Source organism: Opisthocomus hoazin, chromosome 7 (genome assembly GCF_030867145.1).
Source record: "Opisthocomus hoazin isolate bOpiHoa1 chromosome 7, bOpiHoa1.hap1, whole genome shotgun sequence".
NCBI lineage: Eukaryota > Metazoa > Chordata > Aves > Opisthocomiformes > Opisthocomidae > Opisthocomus > Opisthocomus hoazin.
In genome coordinates, this window is record NC_134420.1 from 10475113 (window position 1) to 10496632 (window position 21520).

The 21520-nt window shown below is 39.0% G+C and overlaps 1 protein-coding gene across 1 annotated transcript in view; it reads left to right on the top strand.

The window, feature by feature from the left end:
* SPON1 (spondin 1) overlaps positions 1-21520 on the top strand; it is a 214958-nt gene that overhangs the window by 34434 nt on the left and 159004 nt on the right. Inside the window, exon 3 of the mRNA XM_009937171.2 lies at positions 19593-19726. Within this exon, the coding sequence (XP_009935473.2) occupies positions 19593-19726 (134 nt within the window). The remainder of the gene's footprint in view (positions 1-19592; positions 19727-21520) is intronic.

Here is a 21520-nt window from a genome sequence, read left to right on the forward strand (position 1 = left end):
ACCATTGAGGTGGACTTCCTACATGACCAAAATTCAGCATTAGAAGCGAAAGATGGCATAAGACATCTCATGAGCTAGAGATGACCTGCTGGACCATTTTTAGTTTTTGAATTCAAAATCTGTGTTATTTCTAGTGCTTCCATGCTCATGTTCTGCAAATGTTTGCATAGACTGGTTAGACTATTTGTGTCACTTATGTTGAAATTACAAGATTTTGGGTACATTCTGTTCTCAGATAAAAGCTTTCACAGTTATATGCTTCAGATTCTCACATGGCAATCTAGACGAAAGGGACAGCTGTTTATATTCCTACTTACCAACAATTCAGCAGTTTAAGAGAACACATGTTATTGTTTGGGCTTATTCAGTGCTGCACTTAATTTTTGCATTATACTTATTTCTTATGGGACCCCCCCCCAAAAACACACAAAGTTATGTGACTGAAAGAAGCTCTGGGGAGACCTTATAGCAGCCCTCCAGTGCCTGAAGGGAGCCTGTAGGAAAGATGGGGAAAATATTTTCAGCAGGGCTTGTTGCAATAGGACAAGGAGCAATGGCTTTAAACTAAGGAAGGGTAGATTTAGACTAGATAAAAGGAAGACATTTTTTACAATGAGAGTGGTGAAACACTGGCACAGGTTGCCCAGAGAGGTGGTCGATGCCCCATCCCTGGAAACATTCAAGACCAGGTTGGATGGGGCTCTGAGCAAACGGATGTAATTCAAGATGTCCCTACTCATTGCAGGGGAGTTAGGCTAGATGACCTCTAAAGGTCCCTTCCAACGCAAAACATTCTATGATTTTATTCTATTTGTTCAAGATTGGAAAAACTACCTGTAGCAGATTAAGTGTAGTAAACAAAGACAAGGAAGTGCAAAGAATCATTTTGTATTACATATAAAAAATGAGAAATTCATTTAGTGTGTACTTCATAAAATCATAGAACAACCGAGGTTGGAAGCAACTTTGAAAGATCATCTGGTCCAACCTTTTGTGGGAAAGGGAGCCTAGATGAGATTATCTAGCACCTTGTCTAACCACATCTTGAAAACCTCCTGTGATGGGGGCTCTACCACATCCCTGGGGAGTTTTTTCACTGATTGATTGTTCTTACTGTATTTTTTTTTCTTATATCAAGATGAAACATCTGGTGCAACATGTAGCCATTGCCTCTAATCTCCATGAGGCTTCTTGTGAAGACAGAGTTTTTGTCCGCTTTGTAGCTGCCCTTCAAGTAGTGGAATGCTGTCATGAGGTTCCCCCTGCGTCTTTTCTTCTACAGGGGGAGAAGTGGAGGGAAACCTAAGTCCTTCAGCCTTTCCTCACATGGCAGGTTCTCCAGCCCTTTGATCACCTGTGTGGGCTTCCTTTAGACCTTACCCACTCTGTCTGCTTTTCTTGAATTGTGGGAACCAGAACAGGATGCATTATTCTAGGTATGGTCTGACAAGCGCTGAGGGGAGTGGCATGATCATGTCTCTGTCTCTGCTAGTAACACCCCTGCAGATGCAGCCCAGGATTCAGTTTGCCTTTGTTGCTGCAGTGGCGCGCTGCTGACTCACATTTAGCTTGTTGTCTACCAGAACCCCCAGGTCCCTTTCAGCAAGCCTGCTCCACTGCCACAGAGATCCTAGCCTGTACTGGGCTCTTTGGTTGTGTCATCCTAGGTGCAGGATGCAGTTGTCTGTGTTAAACTTCATACAGTTCCTGCTTGCCCACTCTTCTAGCCTTTTTTGTCTACTCTTTGAGCCTGTCCAGGTCTCTCTCTAAGATGCCCCCCCCCTGCTTCTCACATGTCCACCTTGCCACTCCGTTTAGTGTCATCAGCAAACTTGATGAGGGTTCTTTCAGTTCCATCATTCAGGTAATTTATGAAGATACTGAACAGTGCAGGGCTCAGCATCGATACTTGTCACTGCGTATTCCGTATGATGAGACTGATGAAATGTTGTCTGCCAGTAAGAAAAAGTAAATAAATATATATATATATATAAAAAACTTGTTTGTATGTTACTTTGCAACTTTAGAACTTTTAATGCAAAAACTGTAAAAGTTGCTTCTGTTGATATTTTTCAGTCTTTTAATTGCTTGTCTTCGTTTTCTGGTTTAAAGTCTCCAGGGAAGCGTGGAATCACAGAGTCACAGAATGGTAGGGGTTGGAAGGGACCTCTGTGGGTCATCTAGTCCAACCCTCCTGCCGAAGCAGGGTCACCTACAGCAGGCTGCACAAGACCTTGTCCAGGCGGGTCTTGAATATCTCCAGAGAAGGAGACTCCACAACCTCCCTGGGCAGCCTGTTAAGCACCTGAACTTGATATCTCCACTTAGCTATAGAAGCTCTCATCATTGACATCTATTAAAATGCAGCTAGAATTGTAAGGTAAATACAGCAGTTGTAAGCCCACGTGCTACTTTCCAACTTCACTTCTGGCTAGAATTGCTCATGTGAATTGAGCCCCTCAGTAAGCTCATGAATAGCATATGTCATGCTGCAGTGCACACAATGAGCACGAAAGCGCTGTGGTTCTCCTGTGATTGTGCCTGTCCAGTTCCAGTTCCTGTATGCTGCCATTTAAACTCTCTGTAGAGTTACTGGGTCAGTCCATTTCCAGGGAAGTATCCGAATTTTTGTTGCTTTCAAAAGCATGAAGGAGAGCACATATAGGTGAAGTTCAGCTGCTTGGGACCTCAGTTCTCTCAGTCTTTTCAGATGGCTCTTAGAAGCACAGTAGAAGGATGTTACCTCTTATATTCAATGGAAAACTGATTATTTGCTAAAAGCAAAGTGAACACTTTACACTTTATGCATAACACCTTTGCTGCTGCCTTCTGCCTCATAACTGTTGCTGCCTCGGCATATTTGAATGACCAGTGAGCTGAATGCAAAGGATAAGGTTTCAAGATTTTTCAGAATCACGTGTAGTATCATTCTACAGGTAAATAGAAGGTGTATATCTTGTGACTATCCAAGTGTCAGTAGCACATGAACAACAGGACTGTGAGTGTATTGAAGACAGTTTTGATCAGCAGTGGAAAGCATAGGCAATTTTGCTTGCTTTGCAATCAATGTTACAGTTTTCTTCTGTTGGTACTATATGAAATGCCACACCCAAACAATACAGAAGGACTATTAGTAGTAAAAAGGGCTACACAGAGGTGTCCTTGAATAACATAAATAAAACTGGTTGAAATGAGAAATTTTTGCTGTCAAAATATGCTACAGTGCTAACTAATTAAACAATTAAATTACTTGGAAATTTCCAGTAGAAAGGTCGTCAGAACTTTACATGCGGATAAAACTCAAGTATACTATTTTTTTATTACATTATTTGAAATAGGTAAATATTACAAATAAAATATTGAAGCAACAATACTTGAGACAATGAAAAATCAAAACATTTAATTTCAGAATGAATTGTTTTGAATGCATTTAAACTTTTCCAAATGCTTTAAAATGATATTTCACTAAAATGACGTATTTCCAGAAGAAAAATTTATTTTGCCAAAATTATGCTTGGAAACTGGAAATAGTGTAAAAAAAAACCCCATTTTTTCCTTCTACTTGTGGTTAGTAGCGGTAGGAGTTCTAAAGCCTAAATTTCAGTGTAGCAAGAGATGCTACCAAGTCAATTAGAAACTTAGTTTATTTTATAAAATACATTTGAAATAATGGAATGTCTGGGGTTTGGGGTTGGATTTTTTTTTTTTGGTTGGCTGTTTTTTTTTAATCTATTGTGCTTCAAGTGGATTTGCTAAGAGCACGAAGGAAAGCCCTGGAAATAGAGCCAAGGTGAATACAGTTTTTGCTCATTTGATGCACATTATAATTTATTCCATTCTTCATGTTCTTGATTCCATATACATTTGCCTGTTTTGCAGTGATGGAATATTACTAAAAAGGTTGTTGATGCTAGGGATCTGCAATTTTAAATTTTCCTTGCTCATGTGTCAAATTGATTTGGAAAGGAATTTTCTGGTTTCTTAATGAGTATCACAAAAAGCTGGGTTTTTCCCCTAAGAAAATGTACTTAGGTCGCTCAGTCTACAGCTGCATATATTGAATTTCTACTTGCCCTAATGAAATTTCAAATGAAATCAGAATTAAATCCCTTTGAGATAAATTTGTGGTTTTTTGAAAGGTGTTGTGCTGTCAGCTGCACATATGGTAAGATGGGAGTAGAAATTATTAACTGGAAGATCTTTTATAGCCATAATGTTGACACACATAAAGACAGTTTGTATTTCAAAACAAAATGTGCCACAGCATCAGAAGATGAAAACTTAGTCTAATGTATATATAGAGGGCTGCTCTGAAATCTGCTTGCAGCTTTAGCTCTCCCGTAACCGTGCAGTCAACCTTAGATTTTTACTTTGCGTGCAGCTTGGCAGAGTCAAGGCAAGAGTAGGCAGGTCGCGTTCCACCTTCCTCCTCAGACTCCTTGCTCTTCTCGTTCCTTCAGCACCAGCCCAGAGCAGAGCTGCCAGCCTGGGACAGCGGCAGGGGCAGCAGCTGCAGTGACTGTGGCGCAGTGTGCGAGTGGCTGGGCTCCTGGCTGGCACCCTCTCGGCAGAATCTGGGTGCACAGATGCCCTCCTCACCTCTGCCTCACTGTGTTTCAGCCTTCTGTGTAGGAGGAAGCCGCTTTGTTGAGGCACACTTCTGATTGTCATGCCAGTTTTACTGAGTGAGAGCTGCGTTCAATAAACCACATCTTCAGCACTTTACCCTGCTTGGAATTAATACTGAAAGCAAGATACCACAACACATATATATATATATATGCATATTTTAATTTTATTTTTTAAACCTGGCAGAGGTTGTCAGTCCTTATAGTGTTAATCTATGAACAAGTAAAATTTGATACAGTTCAGTTTCAGTTTACAGCTCATTTTTGAGTGCTTCGATTTACAGCTAGGAAGAATTTTATTATAAATTTTTCCTGATATTATTTTTACTCTATTTTTCAGAATCCCTTTCTGATGTTTATTTCCTTTAAGAAGACTGTACAGCTCTCCAGCAGAAATCTCATACCATAATGAAATATATTGCTATATTCAAGAGAACATAGAACTGTTTTTTAAAAAGAAGACCCAAAATCCAACCCTTGAAGCTTTAAATTACTTTTCTTTCCTGATACTCATGTCATTGTTTTGTTCCCATAATGAACATTTTGTGCAACACAGTGCTCAAAAAAAATGTCCAAACCATATTTTAATACAGATGCAGTTTTAATATTCAACATCATGATGTTTTTGTTTAGCCACAGCACTTAGCCCACTTGGACGGCAGTCAGTGTTAGAGAGAGCCTACCAAACTCTTGAAAAGAGAACTGAAGTCTGCCCACTAGACTCTCCTTTTTGTCATACTACGGCTTCACTCTTAACTGACTGCAGTGTGTCCCTCTGAAGCAGAAACTTCTCATACTGGAAGGGAGAAAGCATAACTTTTTGCTTTCCTTGAAATGCTCAGGAGGCAGGTTTAACTTACCGGAAGGGTACTCTAGCAAAAGTGAAATTAGGCTTTATAGAAAACTTTGGACACAGAGGCAGGCAGGGGAATTGTTCATGAATAGACTGTAAAATCCCTGATGATCTCTAAGTAAGGAAACAATTTGAGAATTTGTGCATTAGTAGTTCATCAGCATATCAGAAGTAAAAGGAGCCATAGCCTGGATCACTACCTCTTGCCTCTGCCTAGCGTGCAGGTATACACTCATGCACACACAAAGAGCACAGTAACTTCATAATTGCTCACAACTACTGTCAGTGCTGCCAGAAACCCTTCCTGACTTTCTGCAGCTCTTCTGTATGAGAAGGTCCTGGTTCGAGAGTTGATGCAAATTGTGAAGCAAAAGATTTGAGAGCTCTTTTAAGGAGGTAAATGCCTTCTTAAATTTATCTACATAAAGCCTGTAGTTCCAGATCACCAGTATTTTTGCTCTAAGTATGGTTTTAGCAATGGATTATGTGTCTCTGAAATAGATTATGTTCTGTACACAGTCATCTGAAGGCTAAGGGAATTTGTGTGGAATCTGCTTGAACTAGGTCGGGATGTGTATTTTGGCATGAAGAACATTCATGAGGAACATGAATAATAGCACATGTGCCAGAGCTGCTGATGCTTCAAAGCTCCAACACCAAGCAGGACATTAATGCTATTAAAAATATGTATTTTCTATAATCCTTAAATCCCTTCTTAACTGAGGAGCTCCAAGTGAGGTAGCTATTCTTGGCAGTATATTCATAATGCTGAGCAGTGTAATATTTCCTAAAATGAAGAATAAATGAAAAGCCTGAACAAACTAAGCAATTGAGAAATGCTGATCCAGTAAAATGTGCAGACTCACATTTTAGTACGTATTTCAAATGACTTTCATCAATTCTGGTGTACCTAATAGTGGAAAAGGCATCTCCTTTGTACTTTACTATGAAGCGTTATATTGTATTGCAGAAAAGTGTTACCTCTACAATAACGTTGTTATTAGTTATATCAGTAAGGAAGCCTCATCTACATTTAAGCCCATGTTGCACTTTGTACTCCACAGAGTCATGGTTAGAAAAGGTTCCTTTGACTGACAGTTAACACTCAGACAAATGGAAGAGAGAGAAAGGTTGATGAGCAAAGCAGGCTGTTATCATCACTCTGCAGGGAGAACCTGAGACGTAGAAAGGTGGCTTCAGTAGAAGAGCTATATACGTTGTTTGACCAGCTGCTATAAAATTTCTTCCTTATCTGATGTTTTATGTGTCTCCCCACACTTAACGTTCCTTTTCCTTTGTTTGACTGGTCTTGCAACTGTCTTCTTATATGGGATGTTGTTCCTGAAATAAAAATGGCAGTTCCTGAGTTTTAAATTGAATTGACAATGAGCCTTGAGTTACTTGCCACAGAACTTGAATGAGCAGTGTCTGTGTGAGCAGAAGACAAGGTCCATGTCTTCTGCGTAAGCCCACAGCAAATATTTCTGTGGCACTCACATTACTTGTGCATTGCTCATTATGATGCTAAAAATATTGTCAGTATACAACTGTGGCAACAGTACAGGAAGAATGATAATCATATAGAATGATAATCATACCAAAAGGTAATCATATAAATAAATTCAAAAGGAAGAGTTGCACCTCAGCAGTATCGTTTAACACCAACCTTACCAAACTACTGAAATGCAGTAATTAGTAGACAACGACTCTCACCCGGTCCATGTGGTTTGTTCTGATACGAAGCTCAGATTTTCTTGGCTGCTCTTGGTTAAGCTTTCTAGAACTGATGATAAGAATGGTGGATTTAGGACTAGATCATGTTTTCTTGCTTAAGTATAGTTTCATTGTGAACATGAGAATGAAATTTTTTTGGTTATTTAGGTTTCTCATCTGTTTGAGTGCTTAAAGCTTATTTTTATGGTGGATAGAAGTTCTGGACCACTGAATTTAAAATATGTTATTGACTGAACTTGAATGGTGACTAGAGATTCTTACTAATGAAATATCTATTTTGGTGAAGGCAGTGAAGGCACATCCTGTCAAACATTTATAAATGGTTGTTTTCTGCAAAGAATTGTATGCATTGATAGAAGCAAAGACACATGGTCTCAGGCTGGTAAAGACGATGGCTGCAGAAATTGGGGATGAAAAGTTGTGATCAGTTTCATATGGTTTTGACAAATTATTAAGAATGTGCTGGCAAGATTTTAATTTGCATATACAGAAGTGTGAATGTTGATTTTGATCTGAGTTTACAAATATAGTGGAAAAACGTGCTCACAGCAATCAGGTAGTCCTTCAGCTTTCCACAAACATATCCGTAAACATAATTCTAATTTATCTTGGATTCAGTCTTGCAAGGTACTGAGCACCCTGCCTCTGACTTTTTAGTGACCGTAAATGCATGCTTTGCATAAGACCTGGAAGTTTGGATGCATATTTGTAAATCTTTGTTTTATGCTGAGACAGCAAGTATCTGAATGAATTCTTTACCATATGGATTTGGAAAACGTGGGGAAAAAAATATTTTTTGATGTTTTTTTAGGGTTTGTTTTATGTGCATTTACCTCTGCACGAGTGGCCCACTGTGTCAACAAGGATTAATCTTTTAATCTCTAAAAGATTTTAATGAATTTTTGGTGGTGCCAGATGCAGCACCGTGTGTGTGCCTATATACATATATGCTGTAGTAACGGGGCCAAAGTACTTATTTTGGCTTAAACATAAACTCTTGATAGAGACATGTAAAGAGAGACTACTGATGAGCCCCAGATCAAGACGACAGACAAGACCAAGTCTGGGGATGAAGCTCAAAGGTCTGTCTTGTTCCATTTCAGACAAGGGGATTTGTTTATGAGGGTCAGAAATAAATGCAGAAGGAGTTTTTTTACTTGTTTTTAATGAACATTTTTAAAAGTTCTATGTTAGTACTCTCAGAACTGGTGTGGATCTCAGTCTTGGACTAGCAAACTGATGGTAGCAGGGGTTCATGATATTTTGGGGAAATGTTTCGGTCTCTTGTCTCTCCAGAAACGTCAGTGTATTGACGCTTTTAGCAGAATATATCAGTTATCACAGTTATATTTTGGGGAAAACTTTCCATCCAGACATAATTTCCAGTTAGAAGAAGAGGTCCATCACAAGTGACAAGAGGCTGTCGGTCTCGATAGATAGTTTCAGGTGTCCGAGTCATTAGAACAGGGATTGCACCAGGGAGTTTTGCAGCCCTAAAGAATGCTTCTCCATGAAGCAACAGTATATTTCAGGATTGATGTCTCACAGCCTCTTCCTCTTGGATCCTTTTGCTTTGTAAAACTCGTAAAACACTTCACTAGGCCAGCAGAAGGGACACTGGCTTTGCAGCTTGGAGGGAAAATCATCAAAATAAACAGAGGAGACATCTGAAGATACTTCAGTGCTTTCATTACCCAACAGTCAAGCCAGTTTTTCCGCTTGGTTCAGTGACTATATATGTGAAGTAGAGCAGATCAGAAGAGAGACTGGCTGAAAGTTGCTCCTTTTGTAAAAGCTCACATTGACAGTGAACTGCCTGATTCAGGATGGATATATAAATTTGCATCATCTGTGTCAGAACTAGAGTCTTCAGTGCTGATCCCAGTGCATGCTCGACTAGAAGGTCTCTCAGCTTTTGCAAGATAAATAAGTAAACAAGGTTTGGCTTCTAATCCCGGTGTGCAGCAAAATGAACATATAAACATTTTTCGCAATGCAAGGTTCTTATATTTTAGCAATATTTAGATTTATATTTTAAATTAATTGTGCTACAATCCCTTGATAGGGTGAAAAAGCATTCTTGTGTGTGGAAGATACAATTGTCAAATTGGAGCTCTGCCAGTTTGGTTCTGCTTCCTGGGTTCTGTGGGCATCAATGCACCAAGCTAAGACCATTTACAGAATTTGGCAGGGATTTTGGGGGTGTTTTTTTGGTATTGTGGGTGGTTTTTTTCCAAAAGTGAGACATCAGGTTCATACACAGTGGGCCACCACAACTTTATGGCTTCCCTGGATTTCTCTGATTTGAATTCCTAGCTGATTCTCTAAGCACTTTTCCATCTAATTTTAGCTGCTGGCACATCACAGAGCAGGTTGAAGGTCTGGCATCTCATGTTTAATCTCCTCCCAGAGAACTCCTGTCTAAAGTCTGAGGCCAATTTGAGGTATAACAAGCTGTTAAAGATAATGATGTTTTTATAAAGCATTTAATACATTGTTTGGAAAAAGGAGCTCAATGTCTATATCCCCACTTCACAGTTGAGAAACAGGCTACACTAAAACGGTTTGAGAAAGGTTGCTTAGCGATAAAAGTCACGCCTTACTTCTAGTCAAGTGTTGTATCCACATTGCTTTATTTTATATCACTTTCTTTTATGAGGCTGTGAAAACATTTCTTTCTTTGCACAAGCTTCCAAAGCCTTTGAAATATATATATAAGCTTATACTGCTTTCAAGTGATTGTTATCTAAAAATCCTTGATTGTGAGGTGGTTTTTTATGTAACACCCCCTTCAGCAAGCAACGTTTCTGCCAGGGTGAAAGCGCCTGAGACATCACCTATCAAAATTTATTTTTTCCCTGTGAAAATTTCTTATCAGATTGAAATAGTGGTTATTTTTTGCCAGATAAATAGTGTTCATACTGAAAGTTTGACAACAATAACACTGCGTGTAAATAATACCTCTGCGAAAGTATTACTTTCAAACTTACATGTATCTTTGTTGAAATTCATCGTGGTTACAGTCTGATTTGAATTGAGCAGCTTAGTTTTGTAATCTTGGAAGAGATCCTTCAGTTATAAGGAGGAGAGAAACGAGAAATCCGTGCAAGCCAGTGAGAAGCCTAAGTGGTTGTGCTTGGTTGTGCTCCATTTTTGATTTTTTTTTTAAATTTTGTTTTTTAAATATTGGATTTGTTTCTCTGCGGTTGCTATTTTGATTTGGCCTTGGCTCAGGTGAAGGGAACTGCAGCTAGAGGATGGCTCTAATTAGTTCTGACTGTTCCGGAGTGGGGGGCAGCAAAGGATTGCCACAGCACGGCCTTGCTTTGTGTCTCCATCATCCTCACTGTTACTGTTCTGTCTCAGGGCTGCAATAGGCTAGTTCTGCTTCTTAATCGTGGAACAGAATTTTAAAAGTAATATTTCTTCATTTTCATTTGACTGAGTGCTCGTAAAATGTACCCTTTTTTCTTCTGCTTGTTTCATGCCTCCAAAAGTAAACTATATTTAGACCATAAAGTAACCCCGATCTCATTGAAAAGCAAGTTCAGACTTTGAGCTACTGCCTGAATGTAGCGAAAAAAACCCCAACCCACAAGTTAGTGTGTTTGAACTGTTCAGCACAAGAGTCTGTCAGTGAATTTAGGTCTAACTTGATGAATTTATATATCAAGGTGAGCCAGAAGTCCTGATTCTTTGAAACTAAAATTTTCACTTTTGCCCAGAATCCTAATACATGATTTGAAATGTTACAAAAGGAGCTGTGTAAACCGAAAACAAAGCATGAAGAACATAGTTAGGCCATTTGTCATGCAAGGCACAGAGTGACTCATTGCATTTGTACAAAACTTCACGAGAAGTTCCTGTACGCAATTTACTTGTGCCGATGTCCCTAATGCTGAGACTGATTTGTATGCTCGGTTGCTTATGCCAGGGCACTCTCTTGGGCGAGAGTCAGCTGGTGCACTTTGAATCTTTATGTGCCAAGGTGAGAAAAGCAAGTTCAGTCCTCAAAACAATTTCCTATTTCTGGTTGGGATTGTTGGATAGCATTGGCTGCGTTAAGAAACTAGAATCTTTGAAGGGATTTCATAAGATAATATTATTTAAAAAGACTGCTGTTTCCCTGCTGGCACTGAGTATTTACTAACAGCCTTGCAAACGTGAAATGAGAGGATTTTTCTTAGTCAAAATAGCTACTTTTTAAAGAAAGTTATAGATGGAACACAGTGAGGTTTATAGCTATGAGAATAATGACAGCTTTCTGTGCCTAATGCAGTTTTTCTGTTAGAGATTATAAAAGTAATGTTTTCTGGCAAAAGCTGGATTATTGGTCAATAATACCAGTAATACAGTCTGATAAAGTAGCTTAAATCAATTTATCCAGCTGTTTTCGCAAGAATGTTAATGTCACAGCCAAGGAGAGAAATTCATAGGAATCAAAGATTAAATGTTGGACCATAAATCCACGCTTAGTGACTACTTAGATGAAAACTGTCTCAGTTCACAGCAATCTAAGTTCCTTCATCTGAGTTTCATGGATAGCTTTAACTTTATTGGCCGTTTTGAATTTATAAGCATAAGCCTTCAGCATAAGCCTTATAATTCAACATATTACAATACTGAGTTAACTGAGAGTGGTTTAAACTCCAGAAAAAATATACACTATAACATTTTACATTTAATAAATGCTGTGAAATTGTTGTCTGTCTCAGTATACATCTTTGCTTTTCATATATATTGAATTAAGTAAAGAAGAAATTGCTGTTTGTTAAATTTTACATAGTCTCTCAGGCAGGAAAGGCTGTTTAGTGAAAAAGCTGGCAGTGCTTTATATTTAATACACTTCAGGTTCTTGTCACATTGAACTGCTTTCTTCCTCCTTTTGTTTGAGTTGCACCTTAGAATAGACCCTACTGCCTGCCTTACAACAAGTGCAATATAGCTCTTAGGTTTGCTTAGACTGAACACTAGCGTGCAGTACAGTATGACTATAAGATTCTTGATAGCAAAAATTTTTGGGACATAAGATTCTCAGACAGGATTGTCTAAGTAGCTGGTTTTCCCTTTGATCATCCAACACAGCCTTTTTGGCAATGAGCGAACTGTTAAAATTGTTTGTTTTGAAGACGAGAAGGGCAGTTGGGCAGCATTCAAATACTTTTCCTTAGTACATCTCACACACAGATGTTTGGTTGTGGAGTTTCTTTTTTTTTTTAATTTCTTGGAAGATGATTTATAAATCCTTTATTTTTTCCTTTCCTTTTGCTAATATACATCAAAGATTTGATCTGACTGTCTCACATCATACTGCTTTGTAGAACTGGAAGGATGCTTTTTTCCCCTCCGCGATTCCAACTACCTTGTGCCTCGGATGCAAAATGAGCAGGTAGATGGACACAGAGGCAGGTATGTGGAGAGGCGTATAACTTGTGCTGGTACTGCTTTAATGGAACTTACCATCATGTCGCCTAGTGCGTTTTGTCTTCGCTGGATAAAGTCTGTGCTCAGGTAATGATTACAGAACTAAATTTGATTTCCAATTGCAACATTGTAGGATATCTATATAAATCCTGTTCTAGAAGCTACCAGGACATACTGTTAATCTAAAAGTCTAATTTAGTAATGCCTTTCTTCGGTGGAGTTGTTTTTCCCCAGTGCTCTCAGGAGTGGCTAGTTATCAGACCACTCCAGTCTTCAGGTGCAGTGCTAAAGATGGGAAATCTTACTGAGACCCCAACAGTGCTTGGTGGTGCTGTACAGCTTTGAATCATAGTCTGCATCAAGATAGATTACTGACATGTCATAAAAAATCACAGTTCTGATTCTTCTGATTCTAAGCACAGACTCTGAAGGAAAGCCTTTGTCCATTAGCCAGAGAAATCGGTTATGTGAATCATATCTTTGAGGCAGACTTTTTTTTTTAAATTGACTTTGTTTATCATTAGTTTTTCCTTCCATTAAATAAGCTCTGTTCTAGATTAATCCTTAAAGGCCAAATATTGTTACCATTATGTAGACCCAGTGTTCTTTTTCTAATGAGAGTTTCCTCAAGGAGAAGATAGTTTTGCAACATTCTGGAAATCAGACTCCATATTAGCTCTTCCAGAGAATAAGACTGCAAAAATGCTTATCTTGTGAACTTTGTCTGGGGATTTTGTTTGTTTGTTTTTAAGCTCGGTTGTTCCAGTAGAACACAGCTGTTTCAGTGAGTGGAAAGCGATGATGTGTCCATAGAACAAGAAATGCTGCTGAAGATCCTAGCCAGTGGTTTAAAGTAAGGAAGTGGACACAAGCCAGTAGAGGATTTATGTGACTTCGCCTCCTTTTGTACTTAATACTAATTCCTTTATTTGCAGTTTGATAGCATTTTGACTTTTTAAAAATACTGTTATAAATTTAACAATAGAGAGGATAATTGCCTGATTTAGTTTGACTAACAGTTTATAGAAATCAGAAATAGATAGTAAGCTCTATCACTCAGCATAAAATGTCCCAATTCTGAGAAAAGAAAACCACTCATTCATCTGTTTACCAACTAAGCAGTTGTCCAGTCCTGCTTTTCAGGAACACCCAAAATTCATCCTCAAACTCTTCAGTGTTTGGAATATGGGAAGAATGCAAGACTGAGCCTGGAGCTGGTAAATTCTCCCTTTCAATATCCTTATTTCCATGTCTGTAGATTTACCCAAGTTCAGCCAAGTTCTACTTTCTGTGACACTCGTGGAAATCCAGGTTAACTCCAAGAGTCTGATTCAGGATTTACACTAGTCTCCCTGAGGGAATAAATTGGTCCAATAATACTGCAATCATAATAATAAAAAAACATCACCTCACACCAAAACCTAAATAGAACATTAAGACTTAATGTTATTGTGTTTGTGGATTCAAGAGAATTAGTCACATAGAGATCCCCCCTCTGAGACCTCAGATTCTTCAGCCAGGTGTTTATTTTACTTTTTATGATTTTGGTCCAACACGTAGTTAATTTGCTGGCCCATTCCTGAAAAAGTAAGGCTTCCCATTACAGATAACCTGGGGTTTAGCAAGCTGTAATTTTGCAAATGCTACATTTTAATCTGCACGCCTCTTCCCTGCCAGTTCTTTCCTTCATGCCTATGTGGTCAGACTGAATTCCAGAAGAAAAATCAGGATTGTATACTTTTCAGAGATTACGGATGTTCCACCCCGCCCTCCCCGCAAAGTTGGCCAGGATGCTCTTGCTTTCTCCTGTGTTGTGTGTGAGTGCAGTAATATCATCCACCACCCTGAAATATTGTGTTTGGAATCCTGTTGTACAAGTAGTGAACCCTTTCTGTACTCTCCCTAAGAAATTTTATAAAGAATCAAAGCTCCATGGATATGGAAAAATCCCCATCTTTTTCACAAATATATTTGAGACGGGTTTATATTTATCTGAACTCCTAGAATCTGGAGAATTGTTTTGAGTTTCATAAAATATCTTAAAATAACTTTTTTAAGTCCTCTCAGATAAGCTGGCATTTGAGTTTTTCCACCTACTGTAGGAGTTCTTTACTGTATTCTGTCAACATTAGGAGTCTTTATTAAGAAAACTTCTGTCTAATTTTTCTTCAAAGGAACTCTTTTTGAAGGACCTTATTCTTTTATGATCAGGTTTTCCTAGTGTACAATTATTGCATAAATCTTCTTGCTTTGATGATTAGTGATGCACGAAATCGTGAGGTAGCCTTGAGGTTCAACCACTTCCTGTTCTTCCAGCACTATGTTCTAAAATGGAACCAGAATTTTAAAATTATTTTATTGTAGGCATCTGTATTCCTTGAGAAAATTCATAACTTGCTAGGTTGCAGGAATTTGGTAGGCTATAGAAGTGCAAAATATGCCTGCATTTCTGTGTTCATTTGTTGCTGCTGGAAAAGGGTATGGATGTGCTCTAACCTGTTGATTATCTGGAATTCAGACAAGTATTTCAGGTTCTGGTTTTGCAGTAACCAGAAATTTTACTTGTAATAACTACTCACAGTTGCTTACAAGTGCTTCCTTAAATTGTTATTCTATTCATTGTTGAGGGGCAAGAAGCGGGATTGACTTACCTGGAAACAAGAATTTACTTAACATGGAAATGTATCACAGATGGGTCTACAACGATGACTGCTGGAGGAATGATGTTTATGGGTGTGAAAGCAGCGAAGTTCAGTAGCTGAAAGTAGCAACTCTATACTTTGAGAACACAGGTTCATTTCAGTTGGGCTTCTCAAGAAACATTCATTGATGAAGTGTGTCAGACAAGTTAAACTACAGTTGGAAAAATCAACATATGTGAAAGGTTCATCAATCATTTTTGAATAGCTTTTATCTGGTTAGTCTTAAAATGTTTACACTTACCTGTAATTACTTAATATTTCTTGACCTGAATTGAACATATATTTAAAGCTTTTATCCAAGGATATGATTTATACTACAGCAGCAGTTTCTGACAAGAGAATATAGAACTAGTGTAGCTTATAATTTGCAATATTTCTGTTTTTCTAGAAAAGCTGTCCTTTTTAAGAACTTTCAGATAACCTCCTAATAAGAATTTTCTTGCCTTTATATAATGTATAATAGTATTTCATTTTGTATGAGATGGTATAAAATCACCCATTCTTCACTCAGTTGGGTTTTGATTGAGAATGAATTACTGTGAGATATCGATAAAAGGTTAATTGATATGGTCCTGAATGACTGATACAGCATTTCTGAGAAATAAGTAAACAGTTTTATTTCTTTATTTTACTGTTGCAGGAAAAAGGCAGACAGAATAAATACAGTAGAAGGCCAAGACAGAATTATAGATTAGGGATCTCTTGATGCTCGAGTTAAGTTGCATCATGTGGAAGCAGAAACCATGCAGTGACAGCTTAAGCCTATGCTAGATCCCATGCGTCCCAATGCTTCATGTGGATTAAAATTTAGCAAAGCAGTAGCTGTACACGTAGTTACACGTATTCTATGAAGCGTTAAAAAAGTTGAAGAATATTAATGGCTTTCGATTTACAACTCACAGAATCACAGAATGTTAGGGGTTGGAAGGGACCTCTGTGGGTCATCTAGTCCAACCCCCCTGCCAAAGCAGGGTCACCTAGAGCAGGCTGCACAGGACCTTGTCCAGGTGGGTCTTGAATATCTCCAGAGAAGGAGACTCCACCACCTCCGTGGGCAGCCTGTTCCAGTGCTCTGTCACCCTCAGAGTGAAGGAGTTCTTTCTCTTGTTCAGACGGATTGTCCTATGCTTTAGTTTGTGCCCGTTGCCCCTTGTCCTGTCGCTGGGCACCACTGAAAAGAGTTTGGCCCCATCCTCTTGACACCCACCCTTAAGATGTTTATAAGCATTTGTAAGATCCCCTCTCAGACTTCCCTGCTTGAGGCTGAACAAGCCCAGCTCCCTCAGCCTCTCCTCGTAGGAGAGATGCTCCAGTCCCCTTATCATCCTCGTAGCCCTCCACTGGACTGTCTCCAGTAGCTCCTCATCTTTCTTGAACTGGGGAACCCAGAACTGGACAGAGTACTCCATATGGGGCCTCACTAGGGCAGTGTAGAGGGGAAGGAGAACCTCCCTCGACCTGCTGGCCACACCTCTTTATGCATCCCAGGATGCCATTGGCCTTCTTGGCAGCCAGGGCACACTTCTGGCTCATGGTCAACTTGTCATCCACCAGGACACCCAGGTCCCTCTCCACAGAGCTGCACTCCAGCAGGTCCGCCCCAAGCCTGTACTGGTGCATGGGGTTATTTCTCCCCAGGTGCAGGACCTTGCACGTGCCCTTGTTGAACCTCATCAGGTTCCTCTCTGCCCAACTTTCCAGCCTGTCCAGGTCTCATTGAATGGCAGCACATGCTTCCAGTGTATCCACCGCTCCTCCCATTTTTGTGTCATCAGCAAACTTGCTGAGGGTTGTTGCATTATAAGGGATGGAGGAATTTGGCAGAAAATAAACCCCCTTGCTTTCTAACTCTCCTCACCAGAGTGGGAGGCTAGGTGCGGCTAGGTTTAAATTCTGAGTGATATCCAATTTGCCACTACCAGTCCAGTTGCGTTTAATATGTATATTAAACTACCACGATTCTAGATACACTAATAGCGGTTTGCACCTTCAGTCCAGTTGTGCTCATGAACTAGAACGGCCGCGCTCTAGGATTCAGTCGCATTCAGTGAGAAACTGTGACAACTGGCTACTTAAACAATGCAGTTTTATTTGTGCAGCAGATATACAGGTTTTTTGAATTGCTGGTAATAGTGACTGTCTGCAAGAAAGCATGTGCAAATATGATGTTATTAAGTATAAAATGCGTGAAAAGGTTATAAATAATACAGCCTGGCTATAAACATTAGGGAGTAACTCTCTAGAGAGATTTCCAAGATTCCTCAGATAAGTGCTTAGTCTAAGTCTCACCCAAGGCGTCCCAAGGGGGAGAGAAGCAAGACTCAGACCGTTGGACGATCCTGGTTGTCGGAGGCAGTCTGAGATGGAGTTTCCCTTGACTTGCTCACGGTGTTATCTTCTTCTTCGAAAATCCCCTATTTCCCTGGCTATTTCTACATTTAAGGTGGAGTCTGAGTGACTGTAGCCATACATACCGTTTATCATGATTGGTGTAAAATTCTCTCGCTTCACGTTTAAAGTTATAGTTTACAAAAAATCGAGAGCGCAGACTTGAAGAGGAGTGGTTGTACCTCGGAGACAAGTAGCCTTCGGGATGGAGGTGTGTTTTGGTATTAAAATGATATTAAAATGAGCAAAGTTCATGAAAGGATAACATTTTGGCAAGGTTTTGAAAACCTGTTGGCTCAGGGGGCCAGATGAGCTGCTTATCAGTTCTAGAGAACCATTTCTTCCCGCTTTATCATCACAGAGCATGGCCATGGAATCTCCACTCTGCTCCATCCTCTATGGTATGTTGCAGGGAGTTGCTGTGTTAGTGGATTCCTCGCATGCCTGCTGCAGTTGTGTCCCATCCTCAGAGCTCCTTTTGATTTTATGCTTTTCCTCAATGGGTGAACAATGCTACGTTTTTCATATAAACCTTAATTTTAAGATGTAAACCTTAACTTTACTAATAATTCCACAAGGGTACACTCTAACTCTTTAACTTATTAACCATTACCCTATTGACCAGCTAAATAGAGTTTCTCAGCACTCCTCTGGGCCAGTGCCCCTTCATTCTGCCATGGAAAACTAGAAATGTTTCTTGGCTCAGCTAAAAACATTTGGGAATGCTGGCACTATCAGTGGTTGAGACAAAGTGGCTGCCTGCTCACTAAAGCAGATCTGATCAAACTATAGACATTACCACGTTTTCAGAACGTCATACTATTTTTTGTCAAAATTCTTGTTTAAAGGTATATTTAGTGCCAGAAGGTTTTTGTGTTTTTTTGATTTTGGTTTTTTTTTTATTTTCCAATTGTAACCTGGTAGAAGTGTGTGTTATTAGAACCAGAATTCTGAAAAGGCTCCTTTGGAGTTGAGTCTTGTTCTAAATCGAGAAATACATCTTCTTTCTGAAAACGGTAAGGTTTGTAATTCATTGCCTGAATCTTGACCCAACATGTAATGTGAATTGTGGCTTCATTGAATGAAAGTGGACCACTGAGTAATTTTGAAGAGAAAATTTGTAATACCACAGCATTGCCTGTTTCCTAATAAAATTTGGCAGCTTCTGATGAATTTTCTTTGAGATCTGATGAACAGAAGGCTTAAAGTACAATCCATGAAGCACATATGTAGCGAGAAAACTATTTTGTCACAGACACCTTTGAGTAAAATCCTTAGAACAACACCAGTTCCAAATCAGCCTCTCTGGTTCTGTGTTGACTTATACCACTTAAAACTTTATGTTGAACGTCGATGAAATAAAAAAGCAAAAAGGTATGCAGATTGGAATAAATGATGGGCTCTGAATTATAGATTATTATGATTCATATATTACCTTTCTTGACCTGGAGATTCTTTTGATCCCTGAAGAATAATACTGTTTAAACAAAGGTTAGTTTAAAAAGCAAACACAAAATAAACAAACTGAAATCGCTGCTTCTCTATCATGTTCCATCTGTCCTAGCCAGTTACCTTAACGTGAAAAAAAAAATAAAATTATGCATCTTTTATTATTTTCAGTTCATTAACATTTACAGGAAGCTTCAGTAATCAGAATCTACAAAAAAGGTTACTTGCAGCCACACTCAGAAGGGACTAGCTTCTGTTCATACGTTTTAAATAAATTTACCGATGTAGTGCTGAGCTAAGGAGAGAGTATTATAAATAATCCCACTGAAGGAAAACATGAACTGACAAAACATACTAGAGAGACGCTGGCTATGTACATCCTTACCTGTTCACATTCTTTTTTTATTTCCTTAGATCATAGATGAAGAAGAAACACAGTTCATGAGTAATTGTCCTGTTGCTGTTACTGAGAGCACACCTAGAAGAAGAACACGCATTCAAGTGTTTTGGACGGCTCCTCCTACCGGTACAGGCTGTGTAATTCTGAAGTAAGTATTTTAAAGCATATTAAACTAACCAGGAAAGTAAAATTCAATTAATAATAAATCTAATATTTAGGAGATTAAGACTGGAGTTCTTAGGTACTTTATTGTCTTTTGACATACTTGACCAAGGCTAGTTCTACTTGCACATTTAAATGTTAGCAAGTTAGCCCAAGTATTCAAAAGTTACTCCAAACCTTCCCTTACCATTGAACTGGTAACCCTAATTGAACTTGGTAGGCTCCCAGCCATTTAGTTCACCTAAAAATTCTGGATTTTTAAGATCAAAAATGCATCCATCTCGTTGAGATTTGTGTAAAAAACATGATCCTAGTTGAGATGAATAATAGGAACGTTCTGTAGAGTCAGGATTTTCTAAATGGACCTTTATCAGTAAAAACAGATCTATTTATTTAGAGGCGAGTGCTTTCATTTTAGAGCTGTTGATCTTTTACTGATGTTTTCCTATTATTTCTACTGTCTATTTCTAAATCACAGGTATTCGTGCTTTTTAAGCAATAGACAAAGGTAAGATTATGTAGGTGCACTTTGCTTCAGGGCCACTTGTTTTTCTGTAGAAACTTTAAGTCACTTCTTACTACGAAGAGTATCACAGGAAACTGTCAGAGAAACATTGCCTTGTCTCCTAAGATTTTGGTTGTCACGTTTAATAGGACAAATCGGTCAAATATGCATGGACCATTGCAATTTCTTTGCTTGTTTTGGATCTGTGTCTGGGATAAGCCTTTGCAATTTCTAACATGTGGCATGCATTAGACCAAAGAATTTCAGGGAGTCTTATCAGGACTAGGTATGCCTTTAGAGGCACGAAACACCTCTAGGCTTTTAAGGAGATGCTAGCACAAAAGTTGAGCTGAAGGTAGTTCAGGCCAGTTCTGGAAAATGTGTTAAAATTGAAACTGATTTCTGATAAGACTTCAAAATTGCCACCAGCAAAACTGATCTATGGCTGCCCTCCTCTCACCCTGTGTTTCACTTCCTTCTCCTTCTGCTGAGATGAACACAAGAGATGAACACCCTCCTCTCCTGCTTCTGGGATGGTGATCTAGCCCCAGCCCTAACACTGGCTGTGAAAGTCTCAGATCTTTGGCAGTGCACTTCTACCTGCTGCCTCTCGACATCAGTAAAATAAATTTGTGTAAGATCATCTGCTTTAGTGCTCACTGAAGCAGTTCAAGAATACACTTACAGTCTTTTCTTAAGCTCAAGACAGACGTGTACATTGGAATGCAGCAAAACTGTGAAGCCTGCTGCTTGCTGAATGGCCAAACAGGTTGTGTGTTGAAGTTTATATATGGAATTCTTCAAGCAGCAGTCAAAAAGATTCCTTCTGTTTTGCTGAGCTGTTTATCAGTAAAGACATTTGCCTTTCCCCTCGGGACTTCCCCTCTTAGTTGTATAATAAATATTGCTTGAGGCACTTACTAGTAGAGTAGTGTAATAATAAGGTAATGATGTTTTATACATCCTTTTAAACAGACAAGATTTAAACTTTAATCCAATAATGATATGCAACAACACAAGTTGATAGTGGGGTTTTTTTATTACTGTCCTAAGTAAAATTGCCATTAGTGAAAAAAATTTAAAAATACCTATACTTTTCTCACTGAAACTTTAACATCTGTGGCTGAAGTTGGTTCAGGAGCCTGCCTGGGTCTTGGCAGCAAAGGAACGTGGTACAGTACCACCAAATGCAGGAACCTTGACAAATGTTTCTTCTGTCTCCTCTCTGCCAGTCAAGTCATGCTGGATGTTCAATATTCACATTTTTACACTGTG